General features: G+C 43.8%; 1 protein-coding gene across 2 annotated transcripts in view; it reads right to left on the reverse strand.

The window, feature by feature from the left end:
• Positions 1-22,615, reverse strand: part of RBKS (ribokinase) — a 104,398-nt gene that overhangs the window by 9,468 nt on the left and 72,315 nt on the right. The window contains exon 8 of one of the 2 annotated variants that reach the window (XM_036263411.1): positions 15,946-16,676. The exons of the other annotated variant lie outside the window; for it this stretch is intronic. Coding sequence (XP_036119304.1) covers positions 16,575-16,676 — 102 coding nt within the window. The 3' untranslated portion in view covers positions 15,946-16,574. Of the gene's footprint in view, positions 1-15,945; positions 16,677-22,615 lie in introns of those variants that run through there. 2 annotated transcript variants of the gene reach the window in all.

Consider the following 22,615-nt stretch of genomic DNA (forward strand, 5'->3'; position numbering starts at 1 on the left):
TAGGCTTATTTAAGTATTGTGATTGGCATATTTGAACCACTTGTCCTTATATTGAGAACCCTAATTCTACCTTTCTTTTGCCGTAGAAATGTTACTCTTTCTTGTGGCAATGTGGGCTTTGAAGTCAGATAGATTTGTATTTGAATCTTGGCTTTGTGACACTGGGAAAAATTGATGTAAATTTTTTGTGACAGTTTTCTTATAAATAAATGAAACTATTAACATCTGCCTCATGATTTTGTGAATGTATCACTCCCTGTTCCTTAGTCTTCCCACCTAAAATCAGTTAACAGAACTATTTCACACGTTACTACTGCACTTAAATTCTTATCTTACTCCCTTGGCCTCCTGCACACCCTCCCCATAGACTGAGCATGTTCATTCTATCACTGATTCTCTCCCTGACTTTCCCCACCCCAACTTGTTCTTCCGAGAACCCCCTTTTTTGTGTTTAGTCCGAAAGCCATCGATTGTGCCACTCTTCTTAACTGTCTCTCATTTATCTGCAAAACCCCTTTCCTTCTTTTTAAAAAAAGGCCCTGTTCCTTTATGCCTTCCCAGAGTACCTCATTTTGCCATAGCTACTCAACACACTTCAGTCACCTATGTGTTCAACCTAACGACCCCACAGAAAGATGTTTTCTGTTTGCCTTTGTAGATAGTGGGGTATAGATCAAATGTTTAAGTCCACATCACGGTTTGCAGTTACGTTGACCCATCCACAAAACTGAGAAGCGATTTATCTAAGGGATGGATTCCCAAAATAGATAAATTGTGTAGAATCCCATTAAGTTTTACTAAGAATCCATGAGTCTATACTGATATTGAATAAACCAATAAAAAAATAAAACAGTAATGGAGAAGGGAAAACTTATCCTTAAAGTAGAATGTCATCTAGTAAATATAGAAGTTTGAAAATCACCAATTTGCAACTATCATAGTAATAACTAATTCAGGCAAGAATCATCAGTAGATGCATTATGAAGGCAAATTATTTACAAGTTTAGAAGTATTTCCTCACAGGTTACCTATTAGTTACAAAGTAAAAAAAGAGTAACTGTCCAGCGGAGAAACCTGGTCATATCAATAGTGAGAGAAACCGACACCACATGTTCCGATGCAGGGTCTTGACAAGGACGCAACGTTACTTGTGTAGTATTCCTGCCCAAATGCATAACCTAACTTGGGTTACGAGGAAGCATCAGACAAACTTAAATTGAGAAAAAGCCTGTAAAACAATAAGCTTGTGCTTTTCAAGAACTATCACGATCAACAAGGCAAAAAGGTTGAGGACCTGTTTCATATTACAGGAGACTAAAGCAACATAGGAAGAAAATGCAATGCATAATCTTGGACTGGCTCCTGGACCAGAAAAATGATAAAGTACATGACTGAGCTGTACATATAAGATTATTTCAGTGTCAAATTCCTGAATGTAATAGTTATATTGTAGTTTTGTTATGTCCTTGTTCTCAGGAGATATGTCCTGAAGTATTAGGAGGCACAGAGTCATGATGTCTACAACTTACTCTCAATGGTTCACCATAAAAATAGATACTGCCCTGGCCTGTGCACTGAAAGGTTGCAAGTTTGATCCCTGATTGGGTGCGTGCAGGAGGCAACTGATTGATGTCTCTTTCTCAGATTAATGCCCCATCCCCCACCTCTCTAAAATAAAAAGAAAACAGTCCAGCCGGTGTGGCTTGGTGGTTGAGCATCAACCCGTGCACTGGTTCGATTCCCAGTCAGGACACATGCCCAGGTTGTGTGCCCGATCCCCAGTGGGGCGCATGCAGCAGGTGGACAATTGCTGTTCTCTCTCATTGATGTTTCTATCTCTCTTTCCCTCTCACTTCTCTCTCTCAAATCAATAAAGGAAAAAAAATTTTTTTTATCCTCACCCGAGGACATTTTTTTGATATTTTGTTCAGATAGAGTGGGAGGGAGAGAGAGAGGGAGAAACATCGACGTGAAAGGGACACATCAAATGGTTGCCACCTGCACGACCCAACCAGGGCCGGGGACAAACTGCAACGGAGGTACGTGCCCTTGGCAGGAACCAAACCCGGGTCTCTCTGGACCGAAGGCTGATGCTCTAACTGCTGAGCCAAACTTGCCAGGGTGGAAAAAAATTTTTTTTAAATAAAAACAAAACAAACAGCCCTGGCCGGTTTGGCTCAGCTGTTAGCGCATCAGCCCTTGGACCAGAGTAGTGGATTCAATTCTAGTCAAGGGCACATGCCTTGGTTGTGGTTCAGTCCCTGGCCCTTCTGGGTCGTTAGGGAGGCAACCAGTCGATGTGTCTCTCTCACATCAGTCTCTCTCTCTCTCTTCCCCTCCCTCTTACTCTATCTGAAAATAAATGGAAAAATATCCTCGGGTGAAGACAAAAAAATATATATATTTATGTATTTTGAGAGATAGCATTAAGCAAAGGTGGCAAAATGCTAATAATTGGTGAAACTGTATATTGGAGTACTGCAACTTTCCTTTAATTTTTACTTTTAAAAAATTAAAAATGTCATTAAAACGTTTTTCATAAAAGAAATTTCACTAAAGAAGTTTTAAAAATCAACATCAGTCACTTTGTGAATTTTCAAATGGGCCAATTTCAGTCTCTGGATGATCTTCCTTTTCTTTTTTTTTAAATATGTTTTTATTGTTTTTTTTTTAGAGAGAGAGAGAAACATTGATGTGAGACAGAAACATCCATCGGCTGCCTCCTGCACGCCCCCCATTGGGGGATCGAGCCTGCAACCCAGGCATGTGTCCTGATCGGGAATCAAACCAGGACCTGTCAGTCCACTGAGCCACACCAACTGGGCTGATCTTCCCTTTTTTCTTAAGTGGATATCTACACATTGGCGTGAACTGAATTGATAGATGCTTGTTCCTGCATCTGGGAATGCTCTATATCATCAAGGCCATTTCCTTTGCAATGATACCCACCTTAAAGTCGGGGTGACTGGGAGTAACATTTTCTGGCTATGACAGTGACTGTAGAAAAGCTGAGGTCTGGGATATTTGTGGCAGCATTGTTGTGATGGCATCCAGGGCCCAAGGCCAGTGATGAAACTGGTCATTTTCATCTTCAACCAAGAACCTTGACTGAGGCAATCCCATGTGTTAAACTCTTATGAGAGGCCAGAAATCTTGTGAAGTTCATTTCTTGATGACTCCCTAATTATACAGTCCTTAAAAGACATGCATGCTGAATTAATGACTGCCAATGGACCAGCTCTCAGCTGCCCAGTCTCCACCTTCTACTTTCACAGAAGTGAGATGGTGGGCCGGGGCGTGGAGTTCCACTGCCTTGTCATAAAGAGGGCAGAGTCGGTCCTCTGAGTCCAAAACCACAAAGAAGTAGGGAGGCTCCTGGCCGATGGGCCATCAGCTATCAGCCCAAAGCCACGAAGGCCAGGATACGCTATCTTAGAAGTCACTCCAATAGTGGAAAAGCTCTTTGAAATTTAAGCAAGAAAGGGGTGGAAAAATACTGTGGAACCTTCACGGAGGTGAAGGGTGAGGACGAGAGTGAACTTCTATGTCGTTCTGCATCAGGGAAGCAGCGAAGCTGGGTGCTTTTATACACACAAGACTGATGTCATTTCATCTGTATGATGACCCCCCCCCCACTTGAGGGAACTTAGAGTCTCAGAGACATTAAATAACTTGTCCAGGTCAGAGTTAGCAGGCAGAGCTGCGTTTTGCATCCAGACTCAGCTGATGCCCTGCCCTGCCCACACCACACCACGTGGCAAATGGTGGTGGGAGGCAGGGAGGCCTGCGAGAAGGAAGGAAATCACGCTGAGAAGAATCTCTCTCCCTTTTAATAGCTCATAGTCCTTTGCACTTCTCTTAGGACACTGAGAACATTGTACTATTTTGTGTACAAGCCTACATACAGTTGGGGACACTTTGAAACTCTTTGAGGGCAGTGACCACATCTCTGTCCCCTGTCTCTCCCCTGTGTCACTCAGTGCTTTGAGTTGACCTGACCTATTGATCCTAGTTCTATTGTGTTCTTCTCTTCCCACATTCTCTTTCAAGCTGGCCAGGTGACCCTCTCTGAATGACATGTGACTTTCTTTCGTCAGTGAACATGGAGGTTATGTTGCCACAGCCGGAGTTTCTTGATATTCTCATTGTGCTGAATCTGTTTATACCACAGGGCTTTCAAGTGCCAATAAATCACTCGGCTGTTGATTTACATCTTCAATATAACTATTTTTATACATAGGTATAATTTTTTTTAATGGAAAGTGCTTTAAAAGTGGAAGCTGTATTGTATCACTGTGATTTTTTTGCAAGTAAAGTACTTTCCAATCAATCATTCTTGGAATAATAGAATAGTTCTCATTGATACATCATGATGGTTTTAACCTTTTACTGAAAATCATTTTTGTACCCAAAGAGGTGATGGCATAATTCATCTCTCCTCAATAGAAACACCCGCGTGGCTAGTGTTCATTGTCTTCTCACAGTGTTTCCTCTTAAGGAAGAGCTGCCCGTCCAGAGGGTGTGGCATTCTGAAGTTCCTGCTCTCCCAAGGGACTTCACGCTTCTGGGTTCTGAGAAGTTCGGATGTGTGGTACCAGTAGAGGCAGTGGCATATCAGTGAAGTGAAAAGACAGCAAAGCATGCCCTATGGAATAGCAAGCCCTCTAGCGGGTGGGTGGGTGGAGGGGTTGAGGCACTGTGCAGGGCTGGTGGGTTAGGGATGACACTCATCAGAAGCTGGTAAGAGGAACCCGAGGGAAGAGTCTGAGAGAGGGGCACTCCTAAGGACAGCACCCACTACTGGGGTATGGGTTGGGGAGGCCAGACTCTGCCATTAGGCAGTGTTGTCCTGGGAAGGTCGGTTGCTTATTTCTGCCTTTCAGACCATCCACTCTGCCCCACTCCCTATTCCCTTCCACTGTACCTTGCCTCCCTGGAGCCCTTGACTATGACCGTAGGTCTGCTCCCTCACCAAATTTATCAGCTCACATCCCAGTCTCTTAGGGCTCTGCTCTCCGATAAGAGATAGGAGCAGTAAATGCTTGTAATGCTGCCAGTAAAATGGCAGAAGGTGCCACCCTAGCAGAGCACACCTACGTGTTAATCCAAATCCCAGTGGTCTACATTAGCTCTTTTGTCTGAGAGTCTGCTCAGAGTCAGGCTCTCTGCTGGGCGCCATGCATGTTCTCTCCTTTACTGCACAATAACCCTGTGGAGGCAGGCATACTTGTGGCTGCAGTGCATGGTTGTGCAAGGTGGCACCACACAAGGGCACCCAGGTGAGGGGTGACTGTGGTCCTGCAGGCCATGCTCAGCTCACCAAGGTGTGTGCCTATCCAGAGGGGCATCTTCTTCTAATTTTCACAAAGAGCCATAGAGACTGGCAGCAACCCTGGGATCCCTAAGATTCAAGGAGGTTAAATAACTTGCCCAAGGTGAAAATAAAGGTGGTAAATAGAAGTCAAGAGTTGTACCAAGGACGCCTGTGGAAATCCAGCAACAGAGCAGGCGGAGAAGCTATTTTTGGAGAGAGAGATTGGGCTTTTGGCTACAGCTCAAATTTTCCTATTGCCCCACGGAAGGGCTTATGTTTTCTATAGTGACGAAGAATGTCAGGGATGAGAGAGTGACGACCATGAATCTCTGATGATGACCCTCTGTGTGGGGTCCTATTTTCCTCTGTGTGCTTGGGCAGGAATAGAGAAGAGAATGTGAACTAGAGTTGCCCTGGGCAGGTGTGGGGGAAGCGTGGGGGTGCAAAGGAAGTAAAGGTTTTGGGAAGGAATACTTCAGATGAACAACCAGAGTCCAACTTGGGTAAGGAAGGAAGAGAGGTCAGGAGGAGGTCAACAGGTCAGAAGAAAATAGAGGGAGCTAAGGAAAGTGAGAACAAGTATAGGAAAAGAGGTGAGAGAGCTGGTGATGGTCAGAGTAGGATGTGAGGTTTATTCCCACAGAACTGAAGCAGTGCCCGGTATTAGCCATTCCCTGGGCGTCATCACTGGGAGTGGGAGGCTAGAATGGAAGTGAAGAGTCACTGTAGGTGAGGGCATCTAGGAACTATGAGACTTGTGATGGTTCATTCTCATGGCATTAAAGTCATTCTACATGATGGTAGCTTTGGAATGGAGAGAAAAATGTAGATGCCAGATTATAGATGAACAGCATAATCAAGAAAGGAGGTCAAGGCTCTATAACTGACTGTCACGAGCCTCAAAGTTGTCATAATCTTCTAGGAGGATAGAAGAAAGATGACTGGAAGCTTTGGGATTAGGAGCAGTTTTCACCTGCGAGGGCTGTATGGGGCATTAAGTAAACAAAAGAGCTTGTTTTAAGGACTAGGACAGCCAGGGGGCTTAGGTGGAAGGTTTAGGAGGGAGAGAGGCACAGAGCAGTAAGACTCTTCTGGGTCTCTGGATCTCTGTGACCTTCCTTCTTTGTCTCTATCACAGGTCCGTCTTCCTCCTCCCACACCACTGATACTGGAATTCCCTTAGGTTCTGTCCTGGCCTATTTCCCTTCTCACCCCCCATTATTTCTTAGAGGTCTCAACTACTATGCAGTTATAGTTTAAACTGTTATGAATACTCATCATGTACATAGCCCAGACTCTCCTCTGTCTTCGGATTTATATATCTACCTGTGAGTCTGCTCCACCAGCCTCATGCATTCTAACTCCACATGCCTGAATTGAACTCATAACTACCTGAACATGGGTCCATTCTTACCTTTTCAGTTTGTGGCACCTCCACATTGAAAATCTGGGTGTCTTCTGAATTAACCAGCAGTTGCCAAGTTTAACTGTAAATATTTCTCTCTGAAGATCTGTATTCTCATTTCCATCCCTACTTCCACTTCCCTGCTTCATGTTCACATCACCCCTACAGGACCACATTAACTTCCTAACTAGGGTCCCTGCCTCCAGTCTGGCCCCTTCAACCCATTTTTGACACTGCTATACACATGGCCACCTCACTTCCATGCCTAAAGCTCTCAGAATGTTCCTCATCTTTCTTAGGATAAAATTTCAGCTCCTTAGCATGGCACACGAGGCTCCCTAGACCACTTTCCCAGTTTCATCTCTTATTACTTCCTGTTCACATATTGAACTTTGGGTCTTCATTCATAGAGATATCTCAGCTTCAACTCTTCCCCAGACTAACTTCTAAGACTCAACTCAGGTATTAACTAAGCAAACACACATTTGCTGACCGGCACCATATTGGAAGCACTGTGTTTTCCCTGATCCCAGGAGCCCAGGTTAGGAACCCTCCTAGATGCTCCTGCCCTCCTCCTTGGCATTTGGTGGGGAGCACATGCTGTCAAGAATGTCCTATAGGAGGGATGACAAGACAGACTTCTGAAAGTCCTAGTTTGCCAAATTCCAGATGATAGGAAATGGATGAGTTGGAAGGCATGATGAGTATTAAGTGTGGTTGGGGAAGAAAAACCCATGTGATGAAATCCCCAAGGTAAAAGCTACAACAGAGCTCAGACAATCTTGCAAGAATGATGTCATCACAAAGTTTCATTTGTTAGGAATCTGTACCCACACTGGGTGATTCATCACCCAAACTGCTGAGGGACCCTAACAGTTAAAGCCCTTGCATTCCTCCTTGATGACTTAACACATTCCATCTGACAAGTAGATACCACTTTCCTTTCTTCTCAAAACCTCTCCCTACCCAAAGCCATCCAGGGCCTACACTGTGGACCTGAATTCCTCAGCCAGGTGTGTGGCTTTAGAGGCTGGGGAGAAGGCAAACGGGATGAAACATGACTAAATCAAAGGCTAATTTCTTCTTCATAAAAAAAAAAAAGGAATATTGCAAGGGCCCAGGAAAGGCAGAGAGAACAGCGTAAACACACCAGGGTCCCTGCTGCTGTCCACCGCAGGCAGGCAGGCAGGGCTGCACCAACTGCTGAGGTGGCTTACTCTCAGGCCAGCTTGTGGCAAGCCCTGCTTCACTCTGGCTTCCAAGTTCTAAGAGTGAGGCTTCTGCCTTGTGTCTGTTTGCAGGAGGTTGAGGCATGAACATGTGGCTGGGCCTGGGAAAGTAAGTCATTCTTTGTCCTTAAAGGGCTAGTCATGGACTGGCAGGAGACATGGTGTCATGACCCTTGGGGAAGCAGCACAGAGGGAAAACAAACCTGGTTTTAAGTCTGGCCTTCTCCCCTTTCTGTTACCCGTGCCATCTTCTAAGAATGGTAAATTCATTATCTTCACACCTGCAGTGAAGCCCCTCTGTACATAGCTGGGGAAAATGTTTTTCTGAACTGGGACAATGCAGTAAATGGTTTGGAATCAGACAGACCTGAGCTTAAGCCCTGATTTCACCACTCTGACAAGTTATTCCACCTCTCCGTGACCTATGAGGTAGGGCTATTGTAAATACTGAGTTAGATAATGTATGTGAAAAGGCTTAGCCCAGTGCCTGGAGCAGAACGGTGTTCAACAAAGGTGGGATAGACTAGATGGTGTCATCTGGAGGCCTTTAATTGGCTAATAATGTTTTAGAAAATGAATGCCCATGACCTGGGTCAGAAGGGGCCAGACAAGGATTCTAAAGAACAAAGAGTGTCAAGATTCTAGGGCAGGATCCTAGGGATCCTAAGGCATGGGGTTTATGCTGCGTCTGGCCTTGAGTTCCCAGCTCAGAGCAGAAGGACGAGGGCATCCAGGAATCGTCTCGCGGCCAGGAAGAGGCAGAAGCCAGTGTCCGGTAGCTTCTGATTACAAGGGAGGCCGGGCTGCAGAGTCCTAGCAGTGGCCATATGTATGTGCTAGGGTCTCTGAAATCCATTCCTCTGTGGGGGCAGGGAGGTACTTTACGAGACCTTTACAGAGGGTGTGAGTAGACATTAAAGAAATGTTAAGTGAAGAGTATGAAAGTTCCTCTACTTATGCTTCATTCGGGGTGATGAAACAGAGGGAGAACAATGAGAGAGGCTTCTGGGAAGGCTGGAGAACAGCATGGGAGGAGGGTGACCTGTGCACTTCCACCAAGAGGGCTGCTTTGATGGAGGACCCGGTTTTCCATAACAGCAAGCCAGCTGCCGCCCAGGGAGAGGAGCTGGTGGCAGAGTCTGGAGGGCAGCAGGCAGGCTGATGGTGTGGGGACAATGTGATCTTGGAGGACATCTCTCTAGCCCTGCTTGAACCTGAAGTTGGCACTTGTCCTAATTAATGATGGAGAGTAGGTCACCTGATTCACCTTCTCCATGTGACTGAACTCACCACTCACTCAAGTGTGGGCAGAAAGAGAAAGGCCCTGCCTAGACCCTTCATTCTATCCAGGATATGCATTCTCAATCGCAACAACATCTGCCCACTGGGGTGAAAAGTCACTCTTGTAGGGAGTAGGGGAGAGTAGTGAAAAAAAAGTCTTCAATACAATGATTGTGGCCCTCCAAAGGGCCACAGTACATAGATAGATAGATAGATAGATAGATAGATAGATAGATAGATAGATAGATAGACAGACTACCTGTGGTATTGAAGTTTCATGGGAGAAGAGGGCAATTAGGAAAAACAATCTTAAAATGCTCCTTGGGATGGGTGGGTGGTGGTGACTAATGAAAAAGGCTGAGAAACAGTGAAGTAGGTCCTCTCGGCCCAAAGAACTGCTAGTATCAGGGGCTTCTGGTGGGTTACAAAGCCCTAACCAGCAACCTCTCAATTGCAAAGCACACTGGGCAGGTGTTGAGAGCTCTCTGCTTTGTTTCCACTGAGCCAGAAATTCCTACATCTCCCAGCCAGTTCCTCTCTTGTTTACCTCAATCTACAGTCTCCATGGCCACCAGTAAACCATTTGCAAACCCACACCCTGGAATGAGGACTTTTACAGGGAGATTAGAACTATGTGGCCTAGCCTGTCTTCTTCCCAAAGCAGGAAAGTGTAAAGGTTCTCTCCTGGACAGACAAGACTGCCTGATAAACATGCTATGAGATACAATGCTGCTTACACAACATAAGAGCTCCATTTCACAGCTCAGATCTGAATATTTCCATCTTTTCTTATCAGTGCATATTTGCATCATAAGGATGAGATCACATCCTTCCCAACCTCAACCTTCCAGCCTTCCCTAAACAGATCATTTTAGGAACTTCATGATGGACATGAGAATCTAGTTTTCTTATCAGTATTGTGTAAGTGCTGCTGCTGATTTTCATTCTAAATAAATTTGTAGGGAACATGACAAATCACTATGTCATAAATGTCAATGACTTTGGCTTCTACCACTAGCCACATTTATTTATTTATTTTTTTCAGATAGAGTGGGAGGGAGGGAGGGAGGGAGGGAGGGAGAGAGAGAGAAACATTGACGTGAAAGGGACACATCGAGTGGTTGCCACCCACACGACCCAACTAGGGCCAGGGACAAACCGCAACCGAGGTACATGCCCTTAGCAGGAACTAAACCCGGGTGTCTCTGGACCGCAGGCCAACGCTCTAACCACTGAGCCAAACTGGTCAAGGTGGTATTATATCACTTTATTTCTGTTTGATTTTGTGGTGCCTTGGTTTCCCCAGAGGAAAATGGAAATTTGTGAGCATAAGAAATGCCTGTGAAACTGGAAATATGTCTGGAGTGGAAAAGTGTAGGTATTGTGAAATTATTTTTTCCAGTGATCTCTACATAGTGAGCATTAAACAAAAATATGGCTAGAATGTAAGAATGGTGATCCAGGAGGGCAAAGGTCCTTTTGACTTCCTACCTATTGAATCCCAGTGGACAGAGGAGGTGCTTAGTACTTGCTGAACACACACACGATTGACTAATGGCCATCAGGAGGAAGGAGGGAAGGAAGGAAGGAAGGAAGGAAGGAAGGAAGGAAGGAAGGAAGGAAGGAAGGAAGGAAGGAAGGGAGGGGAGGGGAGGGGAGGGGAGGGGAGGGGAGGGGAGGGGAGGGGAGGGGAGGGGAGGGGAGGGGAGGGGAGGGGAGGGGAGGGGAGGGAGGGAGGGAGGGAGGGAGGACTAAAGGAAGGAAGGGTGGGAGGGAGGACTAAAGGAAGGAAGGGTGGGAGGGAGGACTAAAGGAAGGAAGGACCACTAGCCACTTTAATATATTATTAGGCTGAGACTGTCTCTTTTTAAATACTGTTATGATTAAAAGAAAGAGTGAATATTTTCTGCCTTATATTTCAAATGATCACTATTTCCTATTAACCAAGTATGAAACTGCATGCAGCAAGGTTTCGATGTGCTTTTTACTTCTGTTTTTTAAGTAGGCATAATGTTTTCCTTGGCTCTACAGTTTATTAGCTATTTGATTAAAAAACAACTTTAGCCCTGGCCGGTTTGGCTCAGCAGTTAGAGCGTCGGCCTGCGGTCCTGAGAGATCTGGGTTTGGTTCCCGCTAAGGGCGCGTGCCTCGGTTGCAGTTTGTCCCCAGCCCTGGTTGGTCGTGCGGGTGGCAGCCACTCGATGTGTCGCTTTCACATCGATGTTTCTCTCTCTCTCTCTCCCTCTCCCTCTATCTGAACAAAATATCGAAAAATGTCCTCGGGTGAGGATAAAAAAAACAAAAAAACTTTATTGCCCAGCTGGTGTGGCTCAGTGGTTGAGCGTTGACCCATGAACCAAGAGGTTGCCAGTTTGATTCCCAGTCAGGGCACATGCCCAGGTTGTGGGCCAAATCCCCAATGAGGGGCATGCAGGCGGCGGCCAATCAATGTTCTCTCTCATTGTTTTTTCTCTCTCTCTCCCTCTGCCTTCCTCTCTCACTAAAATCAATAAAGAAAACAAAAAGATGCATGAAGGGGACTCTCTATACAGCAACAGTATTCAGGTTTCTTTAAAAAAATAAAATAAAATAAAATAAAATAAAATAAAATAAAATAAAATAAAATAAAATAAAGCTTTATTGAGATATAATTCATATACCACATAATCTGCCTAAAGTATATAATTCAGTGTTCTTTACTACATTCACAGGGTTGAACAAGCATCATACAGTCTAATTTTAGAAATTTTTATCCCCCTCCAAAAGAAATCTTGTCTCTATTAACAGTCACTCCTCATTGCTTCCTTCTACCCCCAGGCCTAGGAACCACTGATCTACTTTCTGTCTCAATACATTTGTTAAATAGGCACACATTTTTGAGCAAAATCATTCCATAGTCAATTCCATAATTAACCAATAGATTATTTTTCCATAATTAGCCAATCATTTAATCATAATTAACCAGTTAGATTCACACCTAATTCTTTATTTTAGCTGGCACTTTTTGTGAAAAGTGAAGTTGATGTTGGCCCGGTGGGAACTGTTTTGTTACTAAAATTGCATTCCCAATAAGCACTAAGGCAACAGGATTTAGCTTCCTTCCTGCGGAGATATGTTCACTGAGTACTTTATAAAGTTTTTAAGTTAAATGATAAATGCAGCAGGAGCTTGCTGTTTAAGAATTCCTACGGTGAAGTTGTTTGTAAAGGCTAACCTTTAAGGTGCAATCCACCCACATTCTTCTCAAGCACAGACACATTAACTGGTCTGGCTTGTAAATCTTGATTTCTATAGATTTGGTTTGCTTGAGGGATTTTCTTTTTTCTTTTTTTAATTTAAATTTATTGGTTAATAAAATGATATAGGTTTCAAGTGTACAATTCTATAATACACCATCTGTACACCACATTGTGTGTTTACCACTCAAAATCAAATCTCTGTTACCATAGATTTTCTTTCTGGTCCTCTTTGCAATGGTTAATATGTGGCAATAGACACTTAACTTCCTTCTTGAAGGTCATGACTCCCTCGCACAGGACTGAAGTGGGTGGTTTCAGTACAGACCCATTGCTGGTGTATAGCAAGTTCTGGGCATGAGAGCTTCAGTGCCCACATACATGTCTGTCCTTAATGATCATCACAAAGCTTTTCATAGAAAACAGCATGTCTGAAAATGGATATACTTTTCTAGCCCCTTGTAGCCACCAATCAGGCAATGGTTTTCCCATCTTAACACCAGATAAATTGGTGGGCTGAAATGGCAGAATCTGAGGCACATCCACCAAGGTGATGAATCAGTCATTATATAGACAAAAAGAGGATCTGGCTAGGCCTTCTGCCCCGACAGAATACTCAGACTACCAGAGTCCTGTCTGCAGAAGGACATGACTTACCTTTTCATAGTACTTTCTGGTTTACAGAGCATGTCTGTCTATAGCTGTGTTTCATTTTGAATCTCATTATAATCCTGTGAGGTAGGTAGGGGCGGGTCTTTCATTTTCCATATGAGAAACCATATATAAGAACTTGCTCAAGTTCATGGCTAGGTGGAAGGACTCGGACCCCTCTGTTGAAGGCCAGTCTCTATTCAAGCAGCCCTCTGGAGAGGTCATATATATGTACTCCAATTTTGCTCATGAAGATATTGAAACTTCTTTTTTGGTATACCTTTAAAACCTGTAGCACATCTTTGACTATCCTCAATGAAGGCAGTATTTCATCTTCTACATTAGTGGTTCTCCAACTAGAGTGCTACAGAATTGTCTGGAGGGCTTGTTAAACTGCAGATTGCTGGGCTCCACCCCCAAAGTTTCTGATCCCTTAAACCTGGGGTGGGGCCCAGGATTTGTTTCTAATGAATTCCCAGGTAATGCTGATGTTGCTGGTCCAGGGCCCACTGTGAGAACCACAATCCTCAGGAATGTATTTCTGAAAAGAGTGAATCTGTTAAAACCAAGTCTAGTCATTAAGGTTGAGGATTAAGCTAGGGAATTCCACGATTGGCAAAAACAGTGGGCAACTATAAAGCACACCAGCTCTAAAGGAAATTCAAGTGAAGAACTGCTTGCAAGTTCTGAACAATGGCAGTTTGGACAAAATGTGAAGCTTCCCACCGGAACTCCTTTGAAGGGAAGCAGCCTTGGATGTGTGCTTAAGAATTCTTCTCATGAGTGTTTAGCACATGTATGAGATGTTCATTAGCAACCTTTTGTTTTCCAGCTTTAGAAAAAGAAAAGAAACCACAGAGGTGACATGCACATTAGAGAGAATCAGTATTAAGGAAGAATTAATAGCTATTTACAGCAGCCAAACTAGACAGACTGGTGTGGCAGGGGTCCTTTCTACGGTGCAAACAAGGTGGGTGTGGAAGGTAAGGGGAGACCTTGAATCTTCCTACCCCATTCTGTTGAGATTAGTATGGAAAAGGTAAAAAGATCTAATTTTGGATGCCAAAGTAAAACAAGCAACATTTTACGGGGGAAAAAATTCCAGCAAAAAAGACAAATGAACTACATTAGATACTTAAGCTGGGAGTCGATCCTTCATGTCACAGCAGGGGAAAAGAGGCGGAGGACTGCCTAAATATTGGTTCTAATTTTATTTCCAAATCTACATTACATTAAACTCTCCTTGTACTCCTCTTTAATTTACAGCAACTGCTGACACAAATTGGTGTGCCTTCTCTTCTTTGACATCAGTATTTCTCTTGAATTATGCATTTCCATCTGAAATAAGGTTTATGGGGCTAAAGCCTTCTTTCATTTTAGATGGATGAAAACAGAGAGGGGTCAATGAGGGGTCGAGTACAAAATCAATGGTGGGGGGTGTGATATATGTTCAAGGCAGCATTTCACTGCTCCAAAAGAGTGTAAGTGGTATTAAAAAATGACACTGGTCTTTCAATTTTCAACATACTGATTAAAATTCAGCTACTAAAGAATAAGAAAAACTCTACCAACCTTCATCCCAGAACTGCCAGATTCTCCATTATTGGTACCCAGAAGTATTTAGTAATTATTTGTAAGAATACAGATGATCATAATAACTGTATCACTTTGATTTGATCTAAAATTGAGTCAAAGGCAGAAACACTCAGCAGCTTGCTCCTGTGTTTCCCATCCCAACCCGCATGAATGCGCACGGGCGGTGTTCCGCCTCAGAGGTCAGCGCCATGGCCTGGTCGGGCTCCGTTATTAGACAAATGGCTCCTGGTTCAAGTCAGCAATGGTCTATATTGACAGAGGTCATTTGCTGGATCCATCTGGGCCCTGACTCAGTGTCCCAGGGTCCACTCTCAGCTTCTGGGTTTTGGTGGGTTCTGGGCTGGCCAGCCATACCAGTATTGAAATGGGGCATTTTTATAAAGCTGTTTTGAGCTAGCACTTGCATCAACATGACCATATAAAAAATGTAGGCAGCCCTGGCTGGTCTGGCTTAGTGGTTAGAGCATCGGCCCTTGGACCAAAGAGTTGTGGGTTTGATTCTGGTCAAGGGCATGTACCTCAGTTGCAGTTCAGTCCCTGGCCCTGGTCGGGGTTGTGCAGGAGGCAACCAATCGATGTGTCTCTCACGTCCATCTCTCTCTCCTACCCTATTCTATCTGAAGATAAATGGAAAAATATCCTCGGGTGAGGATGAAAAAAAATGTAGACATATTGTCTCAATATACTAAATAACACACAGAACAGACATCTCTTAACTCACTCCATTTCTGCACCTCATGCTACCCTCAGCCCAAGCCTGGGCTTTACCCTATAAGCAATCCTCAGCCATCTCTGAAAACTCTAAATTTAAAATCTTTACCCATCACCCACTCCACTCCAGGAGGAGGAACTGACGATAAGGGAAAGCTCTTTGCTTTGTACATTGCTTGATTGTTTAGAAAAGAGGAAAACTGTATGCCTAAGTTATAACAACTTAATGTAAAAAATGTTCCTGAATCAATATGGCCACATGGAAGCAGTTCTGCCATAAAGTGCTTTGTCTGAAACTGGCTGTGCCCAGCAGCCACGTCGTGATGTCACCTTGTCTCCATTGTAGCTCAGTGTGGCCAGTGGTTGGCCCGCTTTAGGAACGTGTGAGGGTCTACTGTCAGCCTGGGATTCGGCCCCACTCTGGCAACCTGAGGGTGGGTGGGGGTGGGCCCAGGGCCCAGGGGCAGGGCTAACGTGCTCAGCAGGCGCCATGCTCAGCCACAAACCTCGCTGCTCTCTGTCTGGCTGGCCACAGAGAATGGCCTCTGGAGACTCAGAACTGGATACTAACCCCACTCTGGCCAAAATGTCTGTGGTGGGTTAATTTATTCTATAATTTAAAGAATTCCATTATTAATGAAAGAGAAGAAGAATCCTGAGTATGAGCTAAAACTGGAATAAAAAAGGCCTATTCTTCAGGCAATATTAATGGAAGCTTTGTATATAAATAACTTTATATATTGGTGAATAAATGGCACTTAAAACTAAAAAGTCTGTTAGTGATTCACTGGGTTTAAAAGACTGGCCTTGTCTTCTGTGGTCAGTGATCTTTCTTCTCTGTGACTCCACTATTCTAGACAGAAAACAGTTAATCCAATATGATTTAGTATCTCACAAATGATTCTGCTAAAATATTTTCTGCCAAATGTTCATCTTCTAACAGCTGCTTTTTTTTATTTTATTTCAGCGAGAGGCACTTGAAATAAAACCATTGTTCTAAATAATATAGAACTATCAGATTATTAAACAGCAAAGGCATCTGACAATATTAGCACCAACCACAGGTTCCACTTCTGCTGATGCACAAAAGTTTGAGTCATTGCACAATATTGTATTTATATCCTTTTTGCTTAAGCTGTTAGGCCACAAAATCAGCAGGCAGTTGCTGTTATAAAAGGGTTCTCTGGGTTATTTATAATGTTCTGCTTTCTTACAGTTGCTGCTTCACTCTTGGGTCTTGGGCCAGGTCCACACTGTAAAAATGAAGGAAGGAACTGAACAATTGTTTTGTGACTCTCACTGCTGAAAGCTGGTGTAGATGATTCACAACAAACTGTGTGTGCTTTGGCTCAAATACTTGGTGTTTCTGTCTACACAACTCAGATTTGTCACATACTGGCTCACTTGTCACTTCATTAGGGGAGAACGTGTAGTTATGTGAAGGCTGTGCTCCTACCAGGAGGACGCTAGTGTCCACGGCACAGGTGTTAGGGTGACATACCAGAACTAGCATTATGTTGCAAAAGAGTTTCTTTCAAATATTATTTACTTTACGTGCAGGATAAATTTCTGCTCCAGACACTTCTCTGTTGCGTAGATCGGTGATTCCCTAAAGAGGCAGCAGGATGCCCAATGGAAAGGCACAGAGGAACCACCTAAGCATCATTTCATTCTATTTTATTTTTTGTAAATTACTTCCTGTGCCATCTGCAGAATCACTGATGATATGAACTTTCTAATGGGGTAGGTCTTAGCTCTTAGGTGAGTCAAAAAAAACCTCACAAAAAACAATGTTGAGAACCACTGAGACTGGTAGAATGATCTATTTGTTTTGATCATGAAATAAACATCTTACTTAGGTCCCCTAACCCCATCTTTTAAAAAAGGAAATGAACTACCATTGTGTCCTCTGAATTCTTACGAGTTCTTCAACCTATTTTTCAATATCCCGTTGCCACCTCTCTGGTCCAGGCTGCAGTAATCTCTCACCAGATCAATGCAACAGTCTCTGGAAAGTTCCTCCTGCCTCTTGTATTATAACCTCCAATTTATTCTTCACACCAAAGCCATGTTAATCTTTTTATAAAGTACAAATCTGATCAAATATACCCCCTGCTTAAACTCTTCAATGGCTTTTTAGTACCCTCAGGGGAAACTGTAAATTCCCAGTTGAGGCAAATGAAGCCCCCCACAACCTATTCCATATGGTTTTTCCACTCTTCCTTGCACTGTAAGTTTTCCCCAAACAGAACAGCTTGAAAAGGCACAAACATGACCTGCTGTCTTGGCTCTGTGCTGTTTCATGAACTGCTGCCTGGGCCTGGGTGACCCTTCACCAAATGGACTTGCACTTCAGCTCACCTCCTTCCCTTGCCCTTTCAAAGCAGGTTCCCTGGGCTCCTCAGGTCAGGTGGGCCCCTCAACTGCACTCCCACAGCACCTCCGGGGCACCCCACCATGGCACTCTGACTGTGTGGGCTGCATGCTCTTCCAGACTTAGCGCTCTCTGTGGCCAGGGACTGTCTTATTATACCAGGGTATGCCTGATGCTTGGAATCAGAACATTCAAATAAAGTGTGCTGAATAAATGAGTTCAAAAATGAGCTCCTCACCCCACTTTGCCACAGTTTCCCATAGGGATCGTTTTCATTTCTTTTTTTTTTTATCCTTAACTGAGGACATTTTTGCATATATCTTCAGATAGAGCAGGATGGAGACAGGGAGGAAGAGAGAGAGAGAGAGAAACATTAAAGTGAGAGAGACACATGGAGTGGTTGCCACTCACATGACCCCAACCGGGGCAGGGGACAAACTGCAACCGAGGCACATGCCCTTAGTGGGAACCGAACCCGGGCCTCTCTGGTTCGCGGGCCGACTCTCTAACCACCGAGCCAAACTGAGCAGGGTCGTTTTAATTTCTTTCTTTTTTTTTTTTTTTTAATCCTCATCCGAGGACATTTTTCCATTTTTTTTTTTCCTCAGATAGAGCGGGAAGGAGAGAGAGGAAGAGAGAGAAACATCGATGTGAAAGGGACACATCGAGTGGCTGCCACCCACACGACCCAACCAGGGTCGGGGACAAACTGCAGCCAAGGTACGTGCCCTTAGCGGGAACCGAACCCAGGTCTTTGTGGACCGCAGGCTGACGCTCTAACCGCTAAGCCAAACCGGCCAGGGTCCGTTTTCATTTCTTAAAGGACCATTTTCAGGTCTAGAGGTCCTTTTGCTTTGTTACCCATGGAACTACTGGGATGCTTCAAGAATAAGGATCCTGACTGTGAACATACCCTATTTCGTTTTCTCTCTCTAGCAGAATATCCAACAGAATAGACACGTTTGAGAAGTCAACAGGTAAACACAAGCGCCTCTAAGTCCTGACATCTGAGGCTATAACTCAGAAATATACCCACTTCTGCCCATCTGGGGAGCTTGCTGCACTACTCTTCAGAGCTCTCCAAGTCTCTTCTTTATGGCTTGAGAAAAGAGAGAAGACAATGACAACCCAATTAATTAAAAAATAAAAGATATGAATAATAGAAAAGAGAAGGTCTAACATATACCTAGTAGGGATTCAAGAAGGAGAGATCAAAAAAATAGGGGAGAGGTAAATAATAAGTTGGTTAAGGTTTGTCAGAGTTGATGAAAAACACAAATACTGAGATTCAGGAATAACAGAGTCATGAGCAGTATAAATAAGAATAAATTCAGGCCCTGGCCAGTTTGGCTCAGCAGTTAGAGTGTCAGCCTGTGGACCAGGCAATGAGTTGCGGGTTCGATTCTGGTCAAGGGCATGTACATCTGTTGTGATTTGTCCCCGACCCTGGTGGGATCGTATGGGAGGCAGCCATTCCATGTGTCCGTTTCACATCGATGTTTCTCTCTCTCACTCTCTCTCTCTCTCCCTTCCACTCTATCTGAACAACAACAACAACAACAACAAATGGAAAAATGTCCTCGGGTGAGGATTAAAAAAAAAAAAAGAATAAATTCAGATCTGGACTCATTGCTATAAAACTGCAGAATGGCAAAGACCAAGAGAAATTCTTACAAAAGAAAACTATTCTTTTGTTCAAATGTCCTAAAAGCTGGGTTCTGATATAGGCTGAATCTTCATAGCACTAAGCTCTTTAAGCAAAAAGGCCATATTGTGTTTGTAATGTTTTATTTCTTAAAAACTACCTGAAACAAAAATAACAAAATGTTAAGAATTAACAAAGCTGGGTGGTGGATCAGTGGATATTCATGATATTATTCTTTATACTTATCAGTACAATGAGAACATTTCATAATTTAAAAAGAAGGAAGGAAGGCAATCAGATTGGCCTTGGGGCTACTGAGGGAAGTAGTAAATGCAAGTAGTTGATGCAAAGTATTTTCACTTAAAAGTAATCTACACAATAAGATCCCACATGCTAAAACTAAAAGTTAAAGAGAAGACGAAGTAGGGAAAAACATTTTCTTAACTGGGAACAGAACAGTTATGGGGAAGTCATCTAGCAAATATAACTATGATCTTTTCCCAATTTTGGTTTATTTTGACCAAAGAAGGAAAAGGATATAAAACTTTCAGGTTTTAGAGAATCTTTTAGGAGAGATGTAATTCACCTAACCCTACCATCTCTACCACCAAATCACACAGCTTTTTTAGGGGCTGTATTATCGTATAGAGCACTCCTATAATTTTAAAGGAATGGAAGGAAGTAGGAGAGGAAGAGTGGGAGTGGCCGGGCGGCTCTGTAAACCCTGTCCCACTGTAGCACATTCTACTTCCACATGCACACAGACACATGCCACTAACAGTTTAGTCACACAGACCATGTCAATACATCAGTAACTTACAACACACAAAGGGCAGAAAGATGTTCAGCAAGCTATGGACAACACCTGTTTTATTCATTTCCTGTCCACCTCCATCACCAATGGGCACTGAGGGCAGTGGGCACGGCTCCGACTCACTAGGCTGTGCAGTTTGGCTTCAGATGGTTTTCTCACCTTGTAACTTCAGGTCTAGCCAAGAGATAGCACCACACAAGCCAAACCGCTTGCAGACCTAGTCTAGTCCTGGCAGTTCGGCTCCGAGAGCACTGCTGCAGCATTCCAGGGAGGCAGCCAGGAGCGGGCTGCTGGCGTCCTGCGTGGTGCCACACTGACACCTAGGACAGTAAGGAGCGGGGCTTAGGGGTAGGAAGCTGAGAGGAAAAGAAGTCTTTGTCCCAGGAGGGAGAACAAGGTGCCACAACCTCATATCATCGCTTCTTACTGGGAGGAGGACTATTTCCTGTCTCTTTACTTAGGCACTATCTAGGCCCACAGAACACCAAATCTAGATTTAGATTTTGCTGTCTTGACTTTTGCTATGGTCTAACAGCTGCTTTTTCTCTACACCCTACCTCTACCCCTCTTCTCTACAACCACTGCTCTCCTTTCACTCTCTGGCCATATTTGATTCTGAAGAAGGGCCAGGATCCCAGGTGTCCTCGGGAGTCCCTAGGATGTACAGGCCTAGGCACATGTGCATGTCTGTCCAGTTCTGGCTAAGGGACAGTACTTTAGGAAAACTGAAAAAACTGAAAAACTCTATTTCAGATCCTCAAAGTGAGGATGACATTTCTGGTAAGCAGTTACAATTAGATTTTTAGAGCCCTGGGTTTTCAACTGATCCCATGCAGGATTGAGAAAGATAATTTAAAATATTTAATTCTGCCTGATTAGATGGTAAATGAGGTGATCTGCTGAGGTGGAACTAATGTAATCGAGCTAATACGGCCCCCTGGGGCATGACAGATGCCTTGTGCCTTGTCCAACGTCTCGTTAGCAATTACCTTGTCCTCTCTTTACAGTCAGAGAACTTTTTGTTGTCTTCATCTTTCCTGGCAGCCAGCGGCAGCAGTTTGCACAGATATCATGTCCATTTATTGACATCATGTCTAAGGTTAAGATGGCTATTTTGGAGCCTCACTGGGGCTTACTTTATTTTATGATGCCAATTTCAGAGATGTCATTTACTCTCTGTGACTTTGTTTGGGGGCCTGGCCTTTCTATGACTGCAGGCAAAACAATCTAAGGATATGTTTTAAAATGGGAAAGTAATTATTTTGTTTTCAAATAATTTAAAAACGAGCATTTTTATTTGAGATTTATTCTTTCCCTTGGCATATGCTATGTAGAATTTCAGGAATAAAAGGAATCCTGTGGATCCTCTAGTCCTCTAAGAACGCTGGGGCTCAGTGAGGCTTAGTAACTCTTGTACACACACCAGTTAACTTTCTCAGAAGGAACTAGAACTCCTTTGTTATTTCAGGAGGGCCTGTTAATATATGCCAGGCATTGTATTAATCATTGGGGTTGTCTAAAAAGAACTCCGAGCTGGACCTTGAGGATGGCTAGGAGTTTGCTAGGCAGGGAAGGAAGAGTGTATTTTCTTTTCTTAAACTACAGAGAGAGTTTCAGAATGTTAAGAAAAGAGGAATTACCTTTTCCCCAGCCTCTCTAGTTAGCACTTCAGGCCCCTAGTTAAAGAACTGTAACAAAAAGATTTGGTTGTAGTGTCTAAGAGCGGTACACCTTTCCTGTAGGTTTGGTCATTCAATGACAAGAATGAATGAGCGTGATCTTTGCCAGAACCTTTGATATCTGAACAGACACTATCTTGCCAAACCACTCTCCATATAGTTTGGCTCTTTGCCCTATATAGGAAGATGCTGGAGCTGAATGGGAGTGGGACCTGGGTTTCCCTCCAATAATATACAGAGCCAAAGTCATATCTGCTCTACATAGCGGTGAGTGATGTAAGCTCCTGGCGCATGCTTCTTGGTACCCCCAGGTGATCCAGGGAAAGTGAACAGTCAGACACGTAGGGACCTTTTAATGAGAAATAACACATACAAAGTGCTTATGTGTGCCAAGCACTGTTTTTAAGGCTATATATGGGTTATTGCATTTAAAAGAGGCTGCACTGTACCACACAAAGCAAGCAATGCCTTTGCGAGATCTGGCAGCTTCTGAAGATCGAGAAAAATGGAGCAGTTATGAAAACCTCTATCATGACAAATGACAAGGAAATTCAGAGCTGGAAGGCCAGGCAGATTGTCACCAAATCAAGAGGCAGAGTGGTGCAGTAGAGAGTACATGGGTGTCAGAATGGGGCAGACACACAGATCTAGAAGCAATTTCTGGCCCTGCCAACTTTCTA

This window comes from Molossus molossus, unplaced genomic scaffold (assembly GCF_014108415.1).
Source record: "Molossus molossus isolate mMolMol1 unplaced genomic scaffold, mMolMol1.p scaffold_m16_p_15, whole genome shotgun sequence".
NCBI lineage: Eukaryota > Metazoa > Chordata > Mammalia > Chiroptera > Molossidae > Molossus > Molossus molossus.